The sequence below is a fragment of the Bombina bombina genome, chromosome 1, assembly GCF_027579735.1.
Source record: "Bombina bombina isolate aBomBom1 chromosome 1, aBomBom1.pri, whole genome shotgun sequence".
In the NCBI taxonomy this organism is placed as follows: Eukaryota; Metazoa; Chordata; class Amphibia; order Anura; family Bombinatoridae; genus Bombina; species Bombina bombina.
The window spans coordinates 1,126,331,987-1,126,349,439 of record NC_069499.1 but is presented as its reverse complement, the minus strand read 5'-3'; the positions used below and the strand labels follow the sequence as shown (position 1 = coordinate 1,126,349,439).

Sequence of the window (17,453 nt, the reverse complement as noted above, 5' to 3'; positions counted from 1 at the left end):
CTGAGGACGTGCAGGGTACGTTCTCAGGCATTAACTGCCTTTTTTCTGAGGACGTACCCTGCACGTCCTCAGTCATTAAGGGGTTAAAGCTTCTACTGTCATCAAGTATATGAAGACCTTTATATCCCGCTGCAATTAATTAAAGGGACAGTTTACTCAAAAATGTACTCCCCTTTAATTTGTTCCCAATGATCCACTTTACCTGCTGGAGTGTATTAAATGGATTACAAGTAGTTCCTGTACACTTATATTGATATTTAAAATAGTTAATTTAGTCTGTGGTATCCCCACCTACTCTTAAAGGGACAGTAAAGTCATAATTAGACATTCATGATTTAGACAGAGCATACAAAACAACTTTCCAATTTACTTCTATTATTTAATTTGCTTCCTTTTCTTGTTATCCTATGCTGAATGGTTTATCTAGGTAAGCTCCGGAGCAGCAAAGAACCTAGGTTCTAGCTGCTGATTGGTGGCTGCATATATATATATACCGATTGTCATTGGCTTACCTATGTGTTCACTTAGAAACCAGTAGTGCACTGCTGCTCCTTCAACAAAGGATGCCGAGAATGAAACATATTTAATAATATAAGTAAACTGAAAAGTTGTTTAAAAATGTATGTTCTATCTAACAAGAAAGAAACATTTTGGAGTTCATGTCCCTTTAAAGTTTGTGGCCTCAGGTCCAAGCTATTGATAAGCTGTGTAAACACAGCCAGCAGAAGAAATTACACTCCCAGTGGGGTACAGAAGAGATAAGGTAATACCATTTTCCTCTCTAAGTAGTAGTCTTTGGTTTATGGACAGATATAAGATAAAGAAGCAGGTATATGTACACAATGTAATAAAGTAATTAAATCTGATTATACCTACAAGCTCAACCCATTTTATTGGGTTGTGGCTTCAAAACACAAAATGAGCTAATTCATTTACACAAATAAGCAAATTCTCATACATTTTATACTTTGCAGATGGTAAAAAAATCAATTGGAAACACATTAAGGAAAAAACTATTTTACAGTATACTGTCCCTTAAATGCTACTTCATTTAATGTCATGGAAAAAAAAATAGTTGATGCAAATATCTCACATTACAGACTTAAAAATGACATGGCAGCTGTCCTCAACAGAATCCTGCAGGAAGATGTATTATGACCAGGGATAGGCAAGGTGTCAGTGACTAGCCCTTGCAGTGTCCGCCACAACTTTAGTATATCTTTTCTTTCTGATTAAATAATAGGAATAAAAAAAAATATGTAGTGTGAATAAAGTTAGTGGCTTGTCAAGAGACTGCTAGTGATATTGGGTGATAAGTTATGGAATAAATAAAGCCTGAGTGAAATACTGGATGTGTATCTGCATCTGTATAATAACACCCAGCTCTATAAAAGACACTGTAGTGACACTGGCATATGCGTATAGCCAGACAAGGGCTGGTTATAGGGTCAGTGGTATCTGCATCAGTATAATAACACCCAACACTATATAATGACACAGAGTGACACTGACACATGGGTATATCCAGACAAGGGCTGGTTATAGGGTCAGTTGTATCTGCATCAGTATAATAACACCCAACACTATATAATGACACAGAGTGACACTGACACATGGGTATATCCAGACAAGGGCTGGTTATAGGGTCAGTTGTATCTGCATTAGTATAATAACAGCCAGCTCTATATATGACACAGTAGTGACACTGGCATATGCGTATAGCCAGACAAGGGCTGGTTATAGGATCATTGGTATCTGCATCAGTAAAATAACACCCAACACTATATAATGACACAGAGTGACACTGACACATGGGTATATCCAGACAAGGGCTGGTTATAGGGTCAGTTGTATCTGCATCAGTATAATAACACTGAGCACTATATAATGACACAGTAGTGACACTGGCACATGGGTATAGCCATAGAAGGGCTGGTTATAGAATCAGTGGTATCTGCATCAGTATAATAACACCCAGAGCTATATAATGACACAGTAGTGACACTGGCACATGGGTATAGCCAGAGGAGGGCTGGTTATACGATCAGTGGTATCTGCATCAGTATAATAACACTGAGCACTATATAATGACACAGTAGTGACACTGGCTCATGGGTATAGCCAGAGGAGGTCTGGTTATAGGGTCAGTGGTATCTGCATCAGTATAATAACACCCAGCGCTATATAATGACACAGTAGTGACACTGGCTCATGGGTATAGCCAGAGGAGGGCTGGTTATAGAATCAGTGGTATCTGCATCAGTATAATAACACCCAGCACTATATAATGACACAGTAGTGACACTGGCACATGGGTATAGCCAGAGGAGGGCTGGTCATAGAATCAGTGGTATCTGCATCAGTATAATAACACCCAGCACTATATAATGACACAGTAGTGACACTGGCACATGGGTATAGCCAGAGGAGGGCTGGTTATAGGGTCAGTGGTATCTGCATCAGTATAATAACACCCAGAGCTATATAATGACACAGTAGTGACACTGGCTCATGGGTATAGCCAGAGGAGGGCTGGTTATAGGGTCAGTAGTATCTGCATCAGTATAATAACACCAAGCACTATATAATGACACAGTAGTGACACTAGCACATGGGTATAGCCAGAGGAGGGCTGGTTATAGGGTCAGTGGTATTTGCATCAGTATAATAACACCCAGCACTATATAATGACACAGTAGTGACACTGGCACATGGGTATAGCCAGAGGAGGGCTGGTTATAGGGTCAGTGGTATCTGCATCAGTATAATAACACCCAGCACTATATAATGACACAGTAGTGACACTGGCACATGGGTATAGCCAGAGGAGGGCTGGTCATAGAATCAGTGGTATCTGCATCAGTATAATAACACCCAGCACTATATAATGACACAGTAGTGACACTGGCACATGGGTATAGCCATAGAAGGGCTGGTTATAGAATCAGTGGTATCTGCATCAGTATAATAACACCAAGCACTATATAATGACACAGTAGTGACACTGGCACATGGGTATAGCCAGAGGAGGACTGGTCATAGGATCAGTGGTATCTGCATCAGTATAATAACACCCAGCGCTATATAATGACACAGTAGTGACACTGTCAGATGGGTATAGCCAGAGGAGGGCTGGTTATAGGATCAGTGGTATCTGCATCAGTATAATAACACCAAGCACTATATAATGACACAGTAGTGACACTGGCTCATGGGTATAGCCAGAGGGTGGCTGGTTATAGCATCAGTGATATCTGCATCAGTATAATAACACCCAGCGCTATATAATAATGTTTTTAATTTCAAATGTACCTTGGTGTCCTTCACTAAGGTCTGTACTTTGGAAAATGTCCGCGACAGCCTTTGTCTGCGCCTATCCCTGATTATGACTCACACCACAACTATCAACAGTTAAAATAGGACAAACACATAAAACTAATTGCTGGGAAAATAAAGTGGAATTCTAGTACCTATTTAAATAATGAACATAATAAAGTTCATCATTTATTAAAGGGACAGTCTACTCCAAAAATGTTATTGTTTGGATAGATAATGCCTTTACTACCCATTCCCAAGCTTTGCATAATCGCCATTGTTTTATTAAAGGGACAGTCTAGGCCAAAATAAACTTTCATGATTCATATAGAGCATGAAATTTTAAACAATTTTCCAATTTACTTTTATCACCAATTTTGCTTGGTTCTCTTGGTATTCTTAGTTGAAAGCTTAACCTAGGAGGTTCATATGCTAATTTCTTAGACCTTGAAGCCCACCTCTTTCAGATTGCATTTTAACAGTTTTTCACCACTAGAGGGTGTTAGTTCACATATTTCATATAGATAACACTGTGCTTGTGCACGTGAAGTTATCTGGGAGCAGGCACTGATTGGCTAGACTGCAAGTCTGTCAAAAGAACTGAAAAAAGGGGCAGTTTGCAGAGGCTTAGATACATGATTATCACAGAGGTTAAAAGTATATTATTATAACTGTGTTGGTTATGCAAAACCGGGAAATGGGTAATAAAGGGATTATCTATCTTTTAAAACAATACAATTTCTGGTGTAGACTGTCCCTTTAATATACTTTATAACATTTAAAACTCTAAATTTCTGCCTGTTTCTAAGCCACTATAGGTTTCCTCTTATCTCAGTACATTTTTATGGTTTTTCATAACTAGACAATGCTAGTTCATGTATGCAAATTAGATGATATTGTGCTCACTCCTGTGGAGTTATTCTTGAGTCAGCACTAATTAGCTAAAATGCAAGTCTGTAAATAGAAAGGTAGATACAAGGTAAAAAATATATTAATATAACTGTGCTGGTTGTGCAAAACTGTGGTATGGTTAATAAAGGGATTATCTATCTTTTCAAAGAATAACAATTCTGGAGTAGACTGTCCCTTTAATCTTATGACATTAACACATTTGAGAACTGTGTGCACTACTGCTTTGCTTGTCACTGCCCTTCCTATGAAATAACACTGTTCAGCTCTAGACTGGCTGATGACAAGCTTGCTACACATTCAAAGCTTACATGGGAGTCATTCACAAAAGCATAAACTAAAGGGAGAGAGTTAAAGGGACAGTCTACACCAGAATTGTTATTGTTTAAAAGATAGATAATCCCTTTATTGCCCATTCCCCAGTTTTGCATAACCAACACAGTTATATTAAAGGTACATTAAACACTTTGAAATGGTAATATAAAATGATAAATTGTATATATAAAACAACTCTGCAATATACTTTCATTAATTATTTTGTTCTCTTTGCCTGTATTTCCATTCTGAAATTGTGAGCTTTTCAGTTCCTGTTAGAAATGGAAGTGCAGAACTCTGTTAAATCCAGCACAACCATTGGCTGCACACTCTAGTGACCTATTTATAACCGACTCTAATTGGCCACAGAAGAGAAGGTAACACAAGTTACAACATGGCAGCTCCCAGTGTTTTATAGACACTAAAACTTTACACTTATTTTGTCACTTTTTAAACAACTAATGAAACTTTAAAAAATACATCTACATGTTAGTCATGGACTAATCTTTTCTTTGAATGTATCATTCTATCTAGCATGTATTTAGTGTTTAATGTCCCTTTAATATACTTTTTTACCTCTGTGATTAACTTGTATCTAAGTCTCTGTAGACTGCCCCCTTATCTCAGTGCTTTTGACAGACACGCAGTTTAGCCAATCAGTGCAGACTCCTAAATAACTCCACAGGAGTGAGCACAATGTTATATATATATATATAACATATGAACTAGCACTGTCTAACTGTGAAAAACTTTCAAACTGCTGAGCTAAGAGGCGGTTTTCAACTGTTTAGAAATCAGTTTGAGCCTACCTAGGTTTAGCTTTTCAAAATACCACTAAGGGAACAAAGCAAAGGAAAGTTGTTTAAAATGGCATGCCCTATTTGAATCATGAAAGTTTAAAGGGACATAATACTCATATGCTAAATCACTTAAAACTGATGCAGTATAACTGTAAAAAGCTGACAGGAAAATATCACCTGAGCACCTTTATGTAAAAAAGGAAGATATTTTACCTCACAATTTCCTTAGCTGAGCAGAGTAAGTTCTGTGTAAAAAGTTATACTCAGCTGCAGGTTAAAAAAAAATAAAAAAAAAAAAATGAAGAAATGAACAGCAGCCAATCGGTATCAGTAGTGCTGAGGTCATGAACTCTTTTACTGTGATCTCATGAGATTTTACTTAACTCTCATGAGATTTCATTGTAAACTTCCTTACACTGAATAGGGAAATAACATGAGTGTGCACAAAAGCTCGCTCCTTCCGCTGTCCCAGGACAGACATACTAATTTGTTGCTTAGAAGTCCTTTACAATGGGATGTGGCTACTGAGAAACTTTTGAGGTAAAATATCTTTCTTTTTTACATAGAGATGTTCAGGTGATATTTTCTAGTCAGCTTTTTACAGCTATACTGCATCACTTTCAAGTGTTTAAACATTTGGGTATTATGGCCCTTTAATTTTGACTAGACTGTCCCTTTAAGCACCAGAGGCAGTGGAGCCTTTGCCACTTACCAAAGAACAAAAGGTGATATTTGTCAACAGTTAAGTATGTTACCATTAAACAAAAATGCTCATAAATTAAAACAAGCATTGTAGAAAGATAGTTAGATATCATAAATTAATTAGAAGTAAATTTGGAAGAAATTTAAAAGTACATGCTCTGTCTGAATCATGAAATTTTAATTTGGATTTTACTGTCCATTAAATTAACCCCGTAACGGTCGTAAAATACCCTGTACGTTGCAGGTTATTAAGGGTTTGTCTGGTTGTAATAGCGCGGGTCTTGCCGCCAGGGGCGAGACCATGCTATTTTAACAAGCCTGCAGGTGGGAGGTCGGGTCTAATAGCACAGTCTTGCCACTTGTGGCAAGACCCGCGCTATTACAACCAGACAAATCCTTAATGACCAGCGACGTATAGGGTACATTGCGGTCGTTAAGGGGTTACTTTAAATGGACATTAAATTCCAAATTAAAAGTTCATGATTTAGACAGAGTGTGTAATTTTAAACTTTTTTCAAATTTACTTCAATTGTTTAATTTGCTTCATTCTCTTGGTATCCTCTGTTGGAAATAATGCCTAGGTAACCTCAGGAGCAGTAATGCACTACTGGCATCTAGCTGCTGATTGGTGGCTGCACATATATGCCTCTTCTCACTGAGTCACACAATCTGTTCAGCTAGCTCCAAGTAGTGCATTGCTGCTCTTTCAACAAAATATACCAAGATAATGAAACAAGTTTGATAATAGATGTAAATTGAAAACTTGTTTAAAATTGTTTGCTCTATCTGAATCATGAATAAAGAAAATGTAGGTTTCATGTCCATTTAATGGCATCGTAAAATCTAGTAACTAAATGATGCTTAATTTAAATAAGCAAATGAAATATATACCAGTATAAGCAGAAGGGAGGACATTAAGAAATGTTTTCATCTGAATGCAGATTGATAGTACTTGTAATAAAATAAATGTGATAGTTTTTTTCGACAGCAAAAAGTTACGTAAACACAGCCAACATTGTTTTATAAGGACATGGGATGGGCAGTCTCACTGTAAACATTTACGATTTCCTACTTCCTTTTCAGAAATGAAACCTGTTTACAGTGTGGTACTTTCATTTATCCTATTTGCCCTTGTTTAGAAGATTGTTCCAATGTTTCCATGGAGACTTTTAAAAAAAACTAAAAAAAAAACTATGTTACTTCCTGTAAAATTACTTGTTTATTCTGTGTTTACCAGCTCATTAAATTAAAAGGGGACAAAAAGAAAGTTAACCATGTGAACCCTACATCTTCCCTTGCAGGGGTGACAAATTTCATAAAAAGGCATAGTAGTTTTCTGTTGTGTGCAATGAAGGTCATGTTGGATGCAAGAAGGGTGCAGAGTGAGCACTCACAAGGATATCTAGGCAGGCGGCTTTAAGGAGGGTGATCTGATCAGCAATGGTTAGAGTGGTGAATCCTGGCAACTGTTTGGCAAATTCCACAGTCTTGATGATGCATTTGGTGGAGAGTTCACTGAATTTGTCCCAGAGGTCAATATCCAAAGAGACACGCTGCTCCGAGCTGAAATTCTGGAAGGAGAAAGAGTGGAAAAAAACACAATATAAGTCAATAATTATGAGATGGTGTTGTTCATGCTAGAGAAAATAGGGAAATGTAGAAGCAGATGACATTAAGAATAGGATGAAAAACACTGTAAATAGAAAGTAAAGAGGTTTGAAAATGGCAACTTACTGTGGTTCTTGCCCATACTGTAGAGTGTACAGGACTAGGGAACAGTGGAACATTTATTCTACTGTATTTGCCCAAAGAAAGAAATAGAGCTATTTGCAAGGAGTTAAAATGGTCATGACATTACTGTGGATATTAGCTTAGGAAAGAGTATCACTCATTATAGTATATTTTCAAAAGGTAAGGAGGCAGAGCTCTCACTGTTTTATATTTATTTGAGGAGAGAGTGTACTCAGGGAAGTGTAGTCAAGGAGGCACTGGATAAAATCACAATGCTGTATTTGTAAAGGCAAAAGAGCATTCAGTCATTGTAATAGTTTTACCTGGGTAATTAGATTGGATGTGGTCATGATGGGTTTGACTGCTTGAATACTCACTAGCAAATATGCTCATACAAAGGGCAAGTACTCATTTAATTACATTCAATCTGACAAGCAGGCTGGGAGTTCACTTTATTGCATTTGCCAGGATAGAGTGTTTTTGCAATGGAGAGAGGTAGATAACTCACTGTAGTGTATTTGCCCAGCTGGCACAGTGAAGGAAAGGTTTCCTTATGGGCTTTTCGAACTTTCTCAATCAGATCTTCAGTCTCTGGACTCAATATATAGCTCTCCATCACTTCAGGTTTTGGACTCTCCTTCTTCTTTTTGTTGCGGTCATTTCGAACAGCTAGATTTGGAGCAAACTAGTGGTTACTTTTCCCTCAATCACAAATAACAATAAAAAATATACAAATTATAGATATTTACACCTTAGAGAAGTAAAAAGACAGCCGATAAAAGAAGAAGGTAAAATACTAACCTGGCACAGGCAAGAGACAGCTACCAACTACTGCTAACACTCTTGGAACACACCTCCTCTAGGCTACGTCTCTACCACTTTCCATTGGCACCTTTCCTTTTCCCCTTAATCATTAAGGGCTAGATTATTTTCCATTTGTAAACTTGACAACTGGCAGTAACAACAAAAAACTTCAGACTTGCGTTTATGTTTAAGTTGGCTGAACAATTAGCTCCCTACTGTTGCCTAGAAATATAACGGAGTGACAGCTGCACTAAACACACTTGCTTTACAAATACACACACGGTAGATATCTTTGCTATTTTGAAGCATATTTTATATGAAATTGATATAAAAAAAAAAGGAAAATAATTTCAGCCAATCTATAAGGAACCATTGGGGGAAGGGGAAATCACAGCTGTGAATAGACATCCATCAGTGGCTGGAAGGGGAGCAGACAGTTGGGCACAGCTGGTGAGGACCAGGAGAAGGAATAGGCTCAGCAATACAGTGTCCTCTCAAGTGGAAGATTGAAAATACTATATTGAGTTGATAATTACAAGGGTCTCAATAAGAAACAGAGATTGAGCTCTTCAAGCAGATTCCTGTTATAAACATGTGTGTATGTAATAGACATGTTTTTTTAAGGCTTAGTAAAGTGGCCAAAAAACAGCCACATGCTACAGAGTTAACACATAAATCGGAAGCATTGATTTAATGTTAATAATACACATAATGTTTTTATTATTTGTACATTTCAGCCGGTCATCTTTACAATTGATGTACATCTTACTTACATTCTTTGGACATGCCGACCTCAAAGCACTTCTGCAGCCGACAGTACTGGCAGCGGTTCCGTGTCACCTTGTTTATGATGCAGTTCTTGTCTCTGTGACATGTATACACCATGTTCTTTTGTATACTGCGCCGGAAAAAGCCCTGCGAGTGAGGGATGAAACATGATGAGTACAAGGCAAAATGTTAATATCTTTTATACCCTAATGTCTTCAAACCATATAACTACCTTATACCACTGTGTCTCAAATCCTAAACAAATCAAATGACATTGCGTATGCTTGCACATGTATTGTTTTAGTCTATTCCTCAGAGAATAACAGACGGCAAACAGGTCTACCTTTACAATGTTTTTTTATTATCCATTAGTATTTAAAGTGCTATGTGATGCATTAAAGGGGCACTGTGCTGTATTTCCCCCCTTATTGTGTTCCTGACTTGTTACCTACATATTATGTTACTGTAAATTAATTTATTTTTTAAATTGAAATAGTTGGTTATACGTATACATACATATACAGTATCTCACAAAAGTGAGTACACCCCTCACAATTTTGTAAATATTTTATTATATTTTTTCATGTGACACTGAAGAAATGACACTTTGCTACTATGTAAAGTAGTGAGTGTACAGCCTGTATAACAGTGTAAATTTGCTGTCCCCTAAAAATAACTCAACACACAGCCATTAATGTCTAAACCATTGGCAACAAAAGTGAGTACACCCCTAAGTGGAAATGTCCGAATTGGGCCCAATTAGCCATTTTCCCTCCCCGGTGTCATGTGACTCGTTAGTGTTACAAGGTCACAGGTGTGAATGGGGAGCAGGTGTGTTAAATTGGGTGTTATCGCTCTCACTCTCTCATACTGGTCACTGGAAGTTCAACATGGCGCCGAATGGCAAAGAACTCTCTGAGGTTCTGAAAAAAAGAATTGTTGCGCTACATAAAGATGGCGAGGCTATAAGAAGATTGACAAGACCCTGAAACTGAGCTGCAGCACGGTGGGCAAGACCATACAGCTGTTTCACAGGACAGGTTCCACTCAGAACACGCCTCGCCATGGTCGACCAAAAAAATTGAGTGCACATGCTCAGCGTCATATCTAGAGGTTGTCTTTGGGAAATAGACGTATGAGTGCTACCAACATTGCTGCAGAGGTTGAAGGGGTGGGGAGTCAGTCTGTCAGTGCTCAGACCATACGCCACACACTGCATCAAATTGGTTTGCATGGCTGTCGTCCCAGGAGGAAGCCTCTTCTAAAGATGATGCACAAGAAAGCCTGCAAACAGTTTGCTGAAGACAAGCAGACTAAGGACATGGATTACTAGAACATGTCCTGTGGTCCGATAAGACCAAGATAAACATATTTGGTTCAGATGGTGTCAAGCGTGTGTGGTGGCAACCAGGTGAGGAGTACAAAGACAAGTGTGTCTTGCCTACAGTCAAGCATGGTGGTGGGAGTGTCATGGTCTTGGCTTGCATGAGTGCTGCCGGCACTGGGGAGCTACAGTTCATTGAGGGAACCATGAATGCCAACATGTACTGTAACATACTGAAGCAGAGCATGATCCCCTCCCTTCGGAGACTGGGCCGCAGGGCAGTATTCCAACATGATAACGACCCCAAACACCCCTCCAAGACGACCACTGCCTTACTAAAGAAGCTGAGGGTAAAGGTGATGGACTGGCCAAGCATGTCTCCAGACCTAAACCCTATTGAGCATCTGTGGGGCATCTCCAAACAGAAGGTGGGGGAGTGCAAGGTCTCTAACATCCACCAGCTCCGTGATGTCGTCAGAGGAGTGGAAGAGGACTCCAGGGGCAACCTGTGAAGCTCTGGTTAACTCCATGCACAAGAGAGTTATAAGGCAGTGCTGGAAAATAATGGCGGCCACACAAAATATTGACACTTTGGGCCCAATTTGGACATTTCCACTTAGGGGTGTACTCACTTTTGTTGCCAACGGTTTAGACATTAATGGCTGTGTGCTGAGTTATTTTGAGGGGACAGCAAATTTACACTGTTATACAGGCTGTAAACACTACTTTACATTGTAGCAAAGTGTCATTTCTTCAGTGTCACATGAAAAAAATAATAAAATATTTACAAAATTGTGAGGGGTGTACTTCATCAATCATTAAACTTTCATTTCCTCGCCAGACCCAGGGAAATCCATATGATCCACCATGCATAAGGTCAAAACGTAAAAAAAAACAAAAAACCATACACCAAACTGTATATAAACAAGCAAAAAATAGTGTGTGTGTGTGTATGTTTGACAATATATAAATTGGATTGAGCTGGCACTTCAATATATATATATATATATATATACACATATACATACATACATACATACATATATATATATATATATATATATATAAATAATATATATATTGAAGTGCCAGCTCAATCCAATTTATATATTGTCAAACATACACACACACACATTATTTTTTGCTTGTTTATATACAGTTTGGTGTCGGGTTTTTTGTGGGTTTTTTTTTTAAAAGTTTTGACCTTATGCATGGTGGATCATATGGATTTCCCTGGGTCTGGCGAGGAAATGAAAGTTTAATGATTCAGACAGATCATGAAATAAAAAAAATAGCCAATTAACTTTCATTATCAACTTGTGCAGTCTTTTTATTTGTGAACTTTGAGGCACCAGCTCCTACTGAGTGTGTGCAATATGCGAGACAGCAATTACATGATAAGGGGTACAGGGAATTGAAACACACTGCTCATTTGAAACTCAAATTTAGCGTTATTGTACTGTATTATTTATGCAGTTGCTGGATATGAAATTCTACTGCATTTAAGGGGCCTTTAAATGAGAAGATTTCTTCATGAATTTGTAGCCTATAAACATAGAAGGACAAATTCAACTGGCTAAAGAAGCCTCATTTCCGGAACTAGAGTGAAAAAAACCCCAGTAATCAGTCTTTTCAATATGCGTAGTAGTTCTTACCATATGAAGCCACAGCAAAAGAGATTTTTCTATGGCCAGCATAGAATGATGGAATACAAATGATATAATACATAATCAGAGAATTAACTACCATAAGATTAAACAAAGGTGATGTCGTAAACAATTACCCTGATGAAACTTCTAGTGGAAGAAAAATCCAAATAAAAACTATTAAAAAACAAAACCATAGGCATTGGTTAAAAAAGATGTTGCAACACCTGAAGAACTAAACTCCAGCTGCATGGAGGAATGAGATACCTCAAAGCAGGAAAAAATACTTCCAGGGCCTGGAAGAATATAAAAATATCAGGGTGTAGAATTATTTGCTACAGAAGCAGAAATGAAAGGACAGAATTGAATCCTGAACTTTCAGGAGAACCCATCTTTAAGTCAGGGCACCACAAACCCAGGGAGCCACTAGCTCCTAGAATTTTTCCCCTGGCTCCTAACTTTTTGGGTTATTCTCCATATATCTATATGCAAATATCTCTGTCTGGCTCCTAAAATTAAACCTGGCTCATAAATTTTAAACAGTTTTGTTCACCCCTGTATAAGCCATCTATAATACATCTCAAACCTTGGTGGAAATTAACAAGCCAGAAACAAAGACTTAGCTACCAAACTGTCAGTTCTGGCAGTTGCAGGTTTTAAAGGGACAGTAAACACCTTGAGATTTGTATTTACAATGCTTAGTTATGCGCAATTAAACCACTTTGCAGTATATTGTTATTATTAATTTTACCCCCTTTTCATGTAATATATATCTGAAAATTGAGGATTTTTAAATTATATATATATATATATATATATATTGCTTGGGTGCTTGCTCTTTTGTGGGTCTCAGCGGTGGTTGACTCCCATTGGCTCTGTTTGCCTGCGGTCATTACAGCAACAACCGGGCAAAGGATTCTCTCTGTGAAGCAAGGGTTGACTCCTCCTGACAGCGCGACTGCTGGATATCAGGTATCGTGAGACGTCTACTGGATATACTGTAGGTCCGTGGTGACGTATCCTGGGCTAGATCTCGGAGGACGCCGCTTGTAGGTCAGAATGGTGGGTGCTTTTCCCTGCAAAGCATCCAGTGATCCAGATGTGTCCTTTAGCTACTATACGCTGCTTTAGTTGTGAAGCTTTCATGGAGGCTTAGACGGAGCGCCATTTATCTTCTGATTTGCAAGTATTTTGTTTTTTGCTATCCGCTTTTCCTGTTAAACTGTTGGCGTTCTATATATGGTTGCCTGGGCTTACCAACCTCTCCCTGAGCCCTTTAAAGAATGTAACGTTGCTATCAGTTAAGACAGCTTGTTTCCATTCCCATCATCTTTTTCCTATTAAAAAGGTTTGAACTAGCAGTGTTCATAAAATATATCTCAGCTACAGAATATTTACTTTGCCTAAGTTTGAGAGGTTATTTTTTACTGCAAGTTAATATAGGAAATGCTACAAGCCATATTCTCATTAAAGGGACAGTAAACCTCAAAAATAATGTTATATAATTCTGCACTATGTGCAGAATTAAATAACATTATTTTTAAGGTTTACTGACACTTTAACTTCCCACTCCCCAATTCCTTGAACTGGGAGCCCTATACCCATTTTTGCTGGGGTTAAAAAAAGAAAATGATTTAAATGTTCAGTGGTGATTGATAGGCTTATTCCAACCAGTATCTAATTTATCTGGATATTTATTTGGACATTCTCTTGGTATATCTTATGTAAAAAAAGAGTTGGCCTCATTATATACAGAAGGTTATTATTTGTTTGGAATTACCTGCAAATCATTTTTTATTCAGTTGTGTCTACTTCATATATTTTCACTTTTTAAGCAAAACTGTTTATCCTGGCTGGGCCTTAACACTAATCACCACAAAAAAACAACAACAACAAAAAACACCTCACTACCCTTATCACCTCCATTCCCTTTGTATTTTTAATATTCACTTTATCTATTACATTGTTTTTGTTTTTTTGTATGCACTTTGTTTAATGGACCGATATATCACTCAGGTGAAGCACAATTCCTCCATAATGCCCGCCAAATCAAAAGATAGAAAAGGTAGAATAACTGATGTTAGTTTAAATGCGACTCCTGAATCTCCCTCTTTAAAAATGGACATCCAATTGTTAATGTCTCAGATCTCTGAATTTTTTTTCACCGCAACTTGACATAATCAAAAGAGTTAGGTACTATCACTACTGAAATAGCCTCTCTTTCTACAGAGGTAAAACAATTTGCTACCAGAATAGGGGAGGCGGAAAATAGAATTTCGGATCTTGAAGATTTAGTATTTAATATTCATGAAAATACTATACAAAAACAAGAGTCCAAAATAAATGTTAGGCAGTCATGTTTAGATGACCTGGAGAATCGCTCCAGGCGAAATAATATTGGGATTGTTGGTCTACTAGAAAAACATAATTTATGTAAGAACTTACCTGAAAAATTCATTTCTTTCATATTAGCAAGAGTCCATGAGCTAGTGACGTATGGGATATACATTCCCACCAGGAGGGGCAAAGTTTCCCAAACCTCAAAATGCCTATAAATACACCCCTCACCACACCCACAATTCAGTTTAACAAATAGCCAAGAAGTGGGGTGATAAAAAAGTGCGAAAGCATATAAAATTAGGAATTGGAATAATTGTGCTTTATACAAAAATCATAACCACCACAAAAAAAGGGTGGGCCTCATGGACTCTTGCTAATATGAAAGAAATGAATTTATCAAGTAAGTTCTTACATAAATTATGTTTTCTTTCATGTAATTAGCAAGAGTCCATGAGCTAGTGACGTATGGGATAATGATTACCCAAGATGTGGATCTTTCCACGCAAGAGTCACTAGAGAGGGAGGGATAAAATAAAGACAGCCAATTCCTGCTGAAAATAATCCACACCCAAAATAAAGTTTAATGAAAAACATAAGCAGAAGATTCAAACTGAAACCGCTGCCTGAAGTACTTTTCTACCAAAAACTGCTTCAGAAGAAGAAAATACATCAAAATGGTAGAATTTAGTAAAAGTATGCAAAGAGGACCAAGTTGCAGCTTTGCAAATCTGATCAATCGAAGCTTCATTCCTAAACGCCCAGGAAGTAGAAACTGACCTAGTAGAATGAGCTGTAATCCTTTGAGGCGGAGTTTTACCCGACTCAACATAGGCAAGATGAATTAAAGATTTCAACCAAGATGCCAAAGAAATGGCAGAAGCTTTCTGTCCTTTTCTAGAACCGGAAAAGATAACAAATAAACTAGAAGTCTTTCGGAAAGACTTAGTAGCTTCAACATAATATTTCAAAGCTCTAACAACATCCAAAGAATGTAACGATTTCTCCTTAGAATTCTTAGGATTAGGACATAATGAAGGAACCACAATTTCTCTACTAATGTTGTTGTAATTCACAACTTTAGGTAAAAATTCAAAAGAAGTTCGCAACACTGCCTTATCCTGATGAAAAATCAGAAAAGGAGACTCACAAGAAAGAGCAGATAATTCAGAAACTCTTCTGGCAGAAGAGTTTGCCAAAAGGAACAAAACTTTCCAAGAAAGTAATTTAATGTCCAATGAATGCATAGGTTCAAACGGAGGAGCTTGAAGAGCCCCTAGAACCAAATTCAAACTCCAAGGAGGAGAAATTGACTTAATGACAGGTTTTATACGAACCAAAGCTTGTACAAAACAATGAATATCAGGAAGATTAGCAATCTTTCTGTGAAAAAGAACAGAAAGAGCAGAGATTTGTCCTTTCAAGGAACTTGCGGACAAACCTTTATCTAAACCATCCTGAAGAAACTGAAAAATTCTTGGAATTCTAAAAGAATGCCAAGAAAAATGATGAGAAAGACACCAAGAAATATAAGTCTTCCAGACTCTATAATATATCTCTCTGGATACAGATTTACGAGCCTGTAACATAGTATTAATCACAGAGTCAGAGAAACCTCTTTGACTAAGAATCAAGCGTTCAATCTCCATACCTTTAAATTTAAGGATTTGAGATCCTGATGGAAAAAAGGACCTTGCGACAGAAGGTCTGGTCCACCTCCATAGGAGGCAAAGTTTGTAAAACTGAATTGTGGGTGTGGTGAGGGGTGTATTTATAGGCATTTTGAGGTTTGGGAAACTTTGCCCCTCCTGGTGGGAATGTATATCCCATACGTCACTAGCTCATGAACACTGCTAGTTCAATCAGCCAATAGGATTGAGCTTGCATTCTAATGGCTGATTGGAACAGCCAATAGAATGCAAGCTCAATCCTATTGGCTGATTGGATCAGCCAATAGAATTTTTTCGACCTTAATTCCGATTGGCTGATAGAATTCTATTAGCCAATCGGAATTGAAGGGACGCCATCTTGGATGACGTCACTTAAAAGTACCGTCATTTAGTGTTAGTCGTCGCAAAGAAGAGGATAATCCACGTCGGATGTCTTGAAGATGGACCCGCTCCGGATGGATGAAGATAGAAGATGCCGTCTGGATGAAGACTTCTGCCCGTCTGGAGGACCTCTTCTGCCCGGATAGGATGAGGACTTCGGACTGTCTGGAGGACCACTTCTGCCCGGTTGGGTGAAGACGTCTCAAGTTAGGGTGATCTTCAAGGGGTTATTGTTAGGTTTTTTTAAGGGGGGATTGGGTGGGTTTTAGAGTAGGGTTGGGTGTGTGGGTGGTGGGTTTTAATGTTGGGGGGGGGGTATTGTATTTTTTTTCCAGGTAAAAGAGCTGATTACTTTGGGGCAATGCCCCGCAAAAAAAGTCCTTTTAAGGACTATTTGTAATTTAGTATAGGGTAGGGCTTTTTATTTTATTAGGGGGATTAGATTAGGTGTAATTAGCTTAAAAAATGTAATTATTTTATTATTATCTGTAATTTAGTGGGTTTTTTTTTCGTAATTTAGATAATTGTATTTAATTGTAGTTAGTTTAGGGAATTCATTTAATTATAGTGTAGCGTTAGGTGTAATTGTAACAGGTTTATTTTTATTTTACAGGTAAATTTGTCTTTATTTTAACTAGGTAGCTATTAAATAGTTAATAACTATTTAGTAACTATTCTACCTAGTTAAAATAAATACAAAGTTGCCTGTAAAATAAAAATAAACCCTAAGATAGATACAATGTAATTATTA

General features: G+C 37.7%; 1 protein-coding gene across 3 annotated transcripts in view; it reads right to left on the bottom strand.

The window, feature by feature from the left end:
- RARA (retinoic acid receptor alpha) overlaps window positions 1-17,453 on the bottom strand; it is a 309,687-nt gene that overhangs the window by 18,546 nt on the left and 273,688 nt on the right. For all 3 annotated transcript variants that reach the window (XM_053698369.1, XM_053698378.1, XM_053698387.1), the window contains 3 exons: window positions 9,350-9,491; window positions 8,281-8,441; window positions 7,436-7,612 (listed from right to left, as the gene is read on the bottom strand). In XM_053698369.1, coding sequence (XP_053554344.1) covers window positions 7,436-7,612; window positions 8,281-8,441; window positions 9,350-9,491 — 480 coding nt within the window. The remainder of the gene's footprint in view (window positions 1-7,435; window positions 7,613-8,280; window positions 8,442-9,349; window positions 9,492-17,453) is intronic.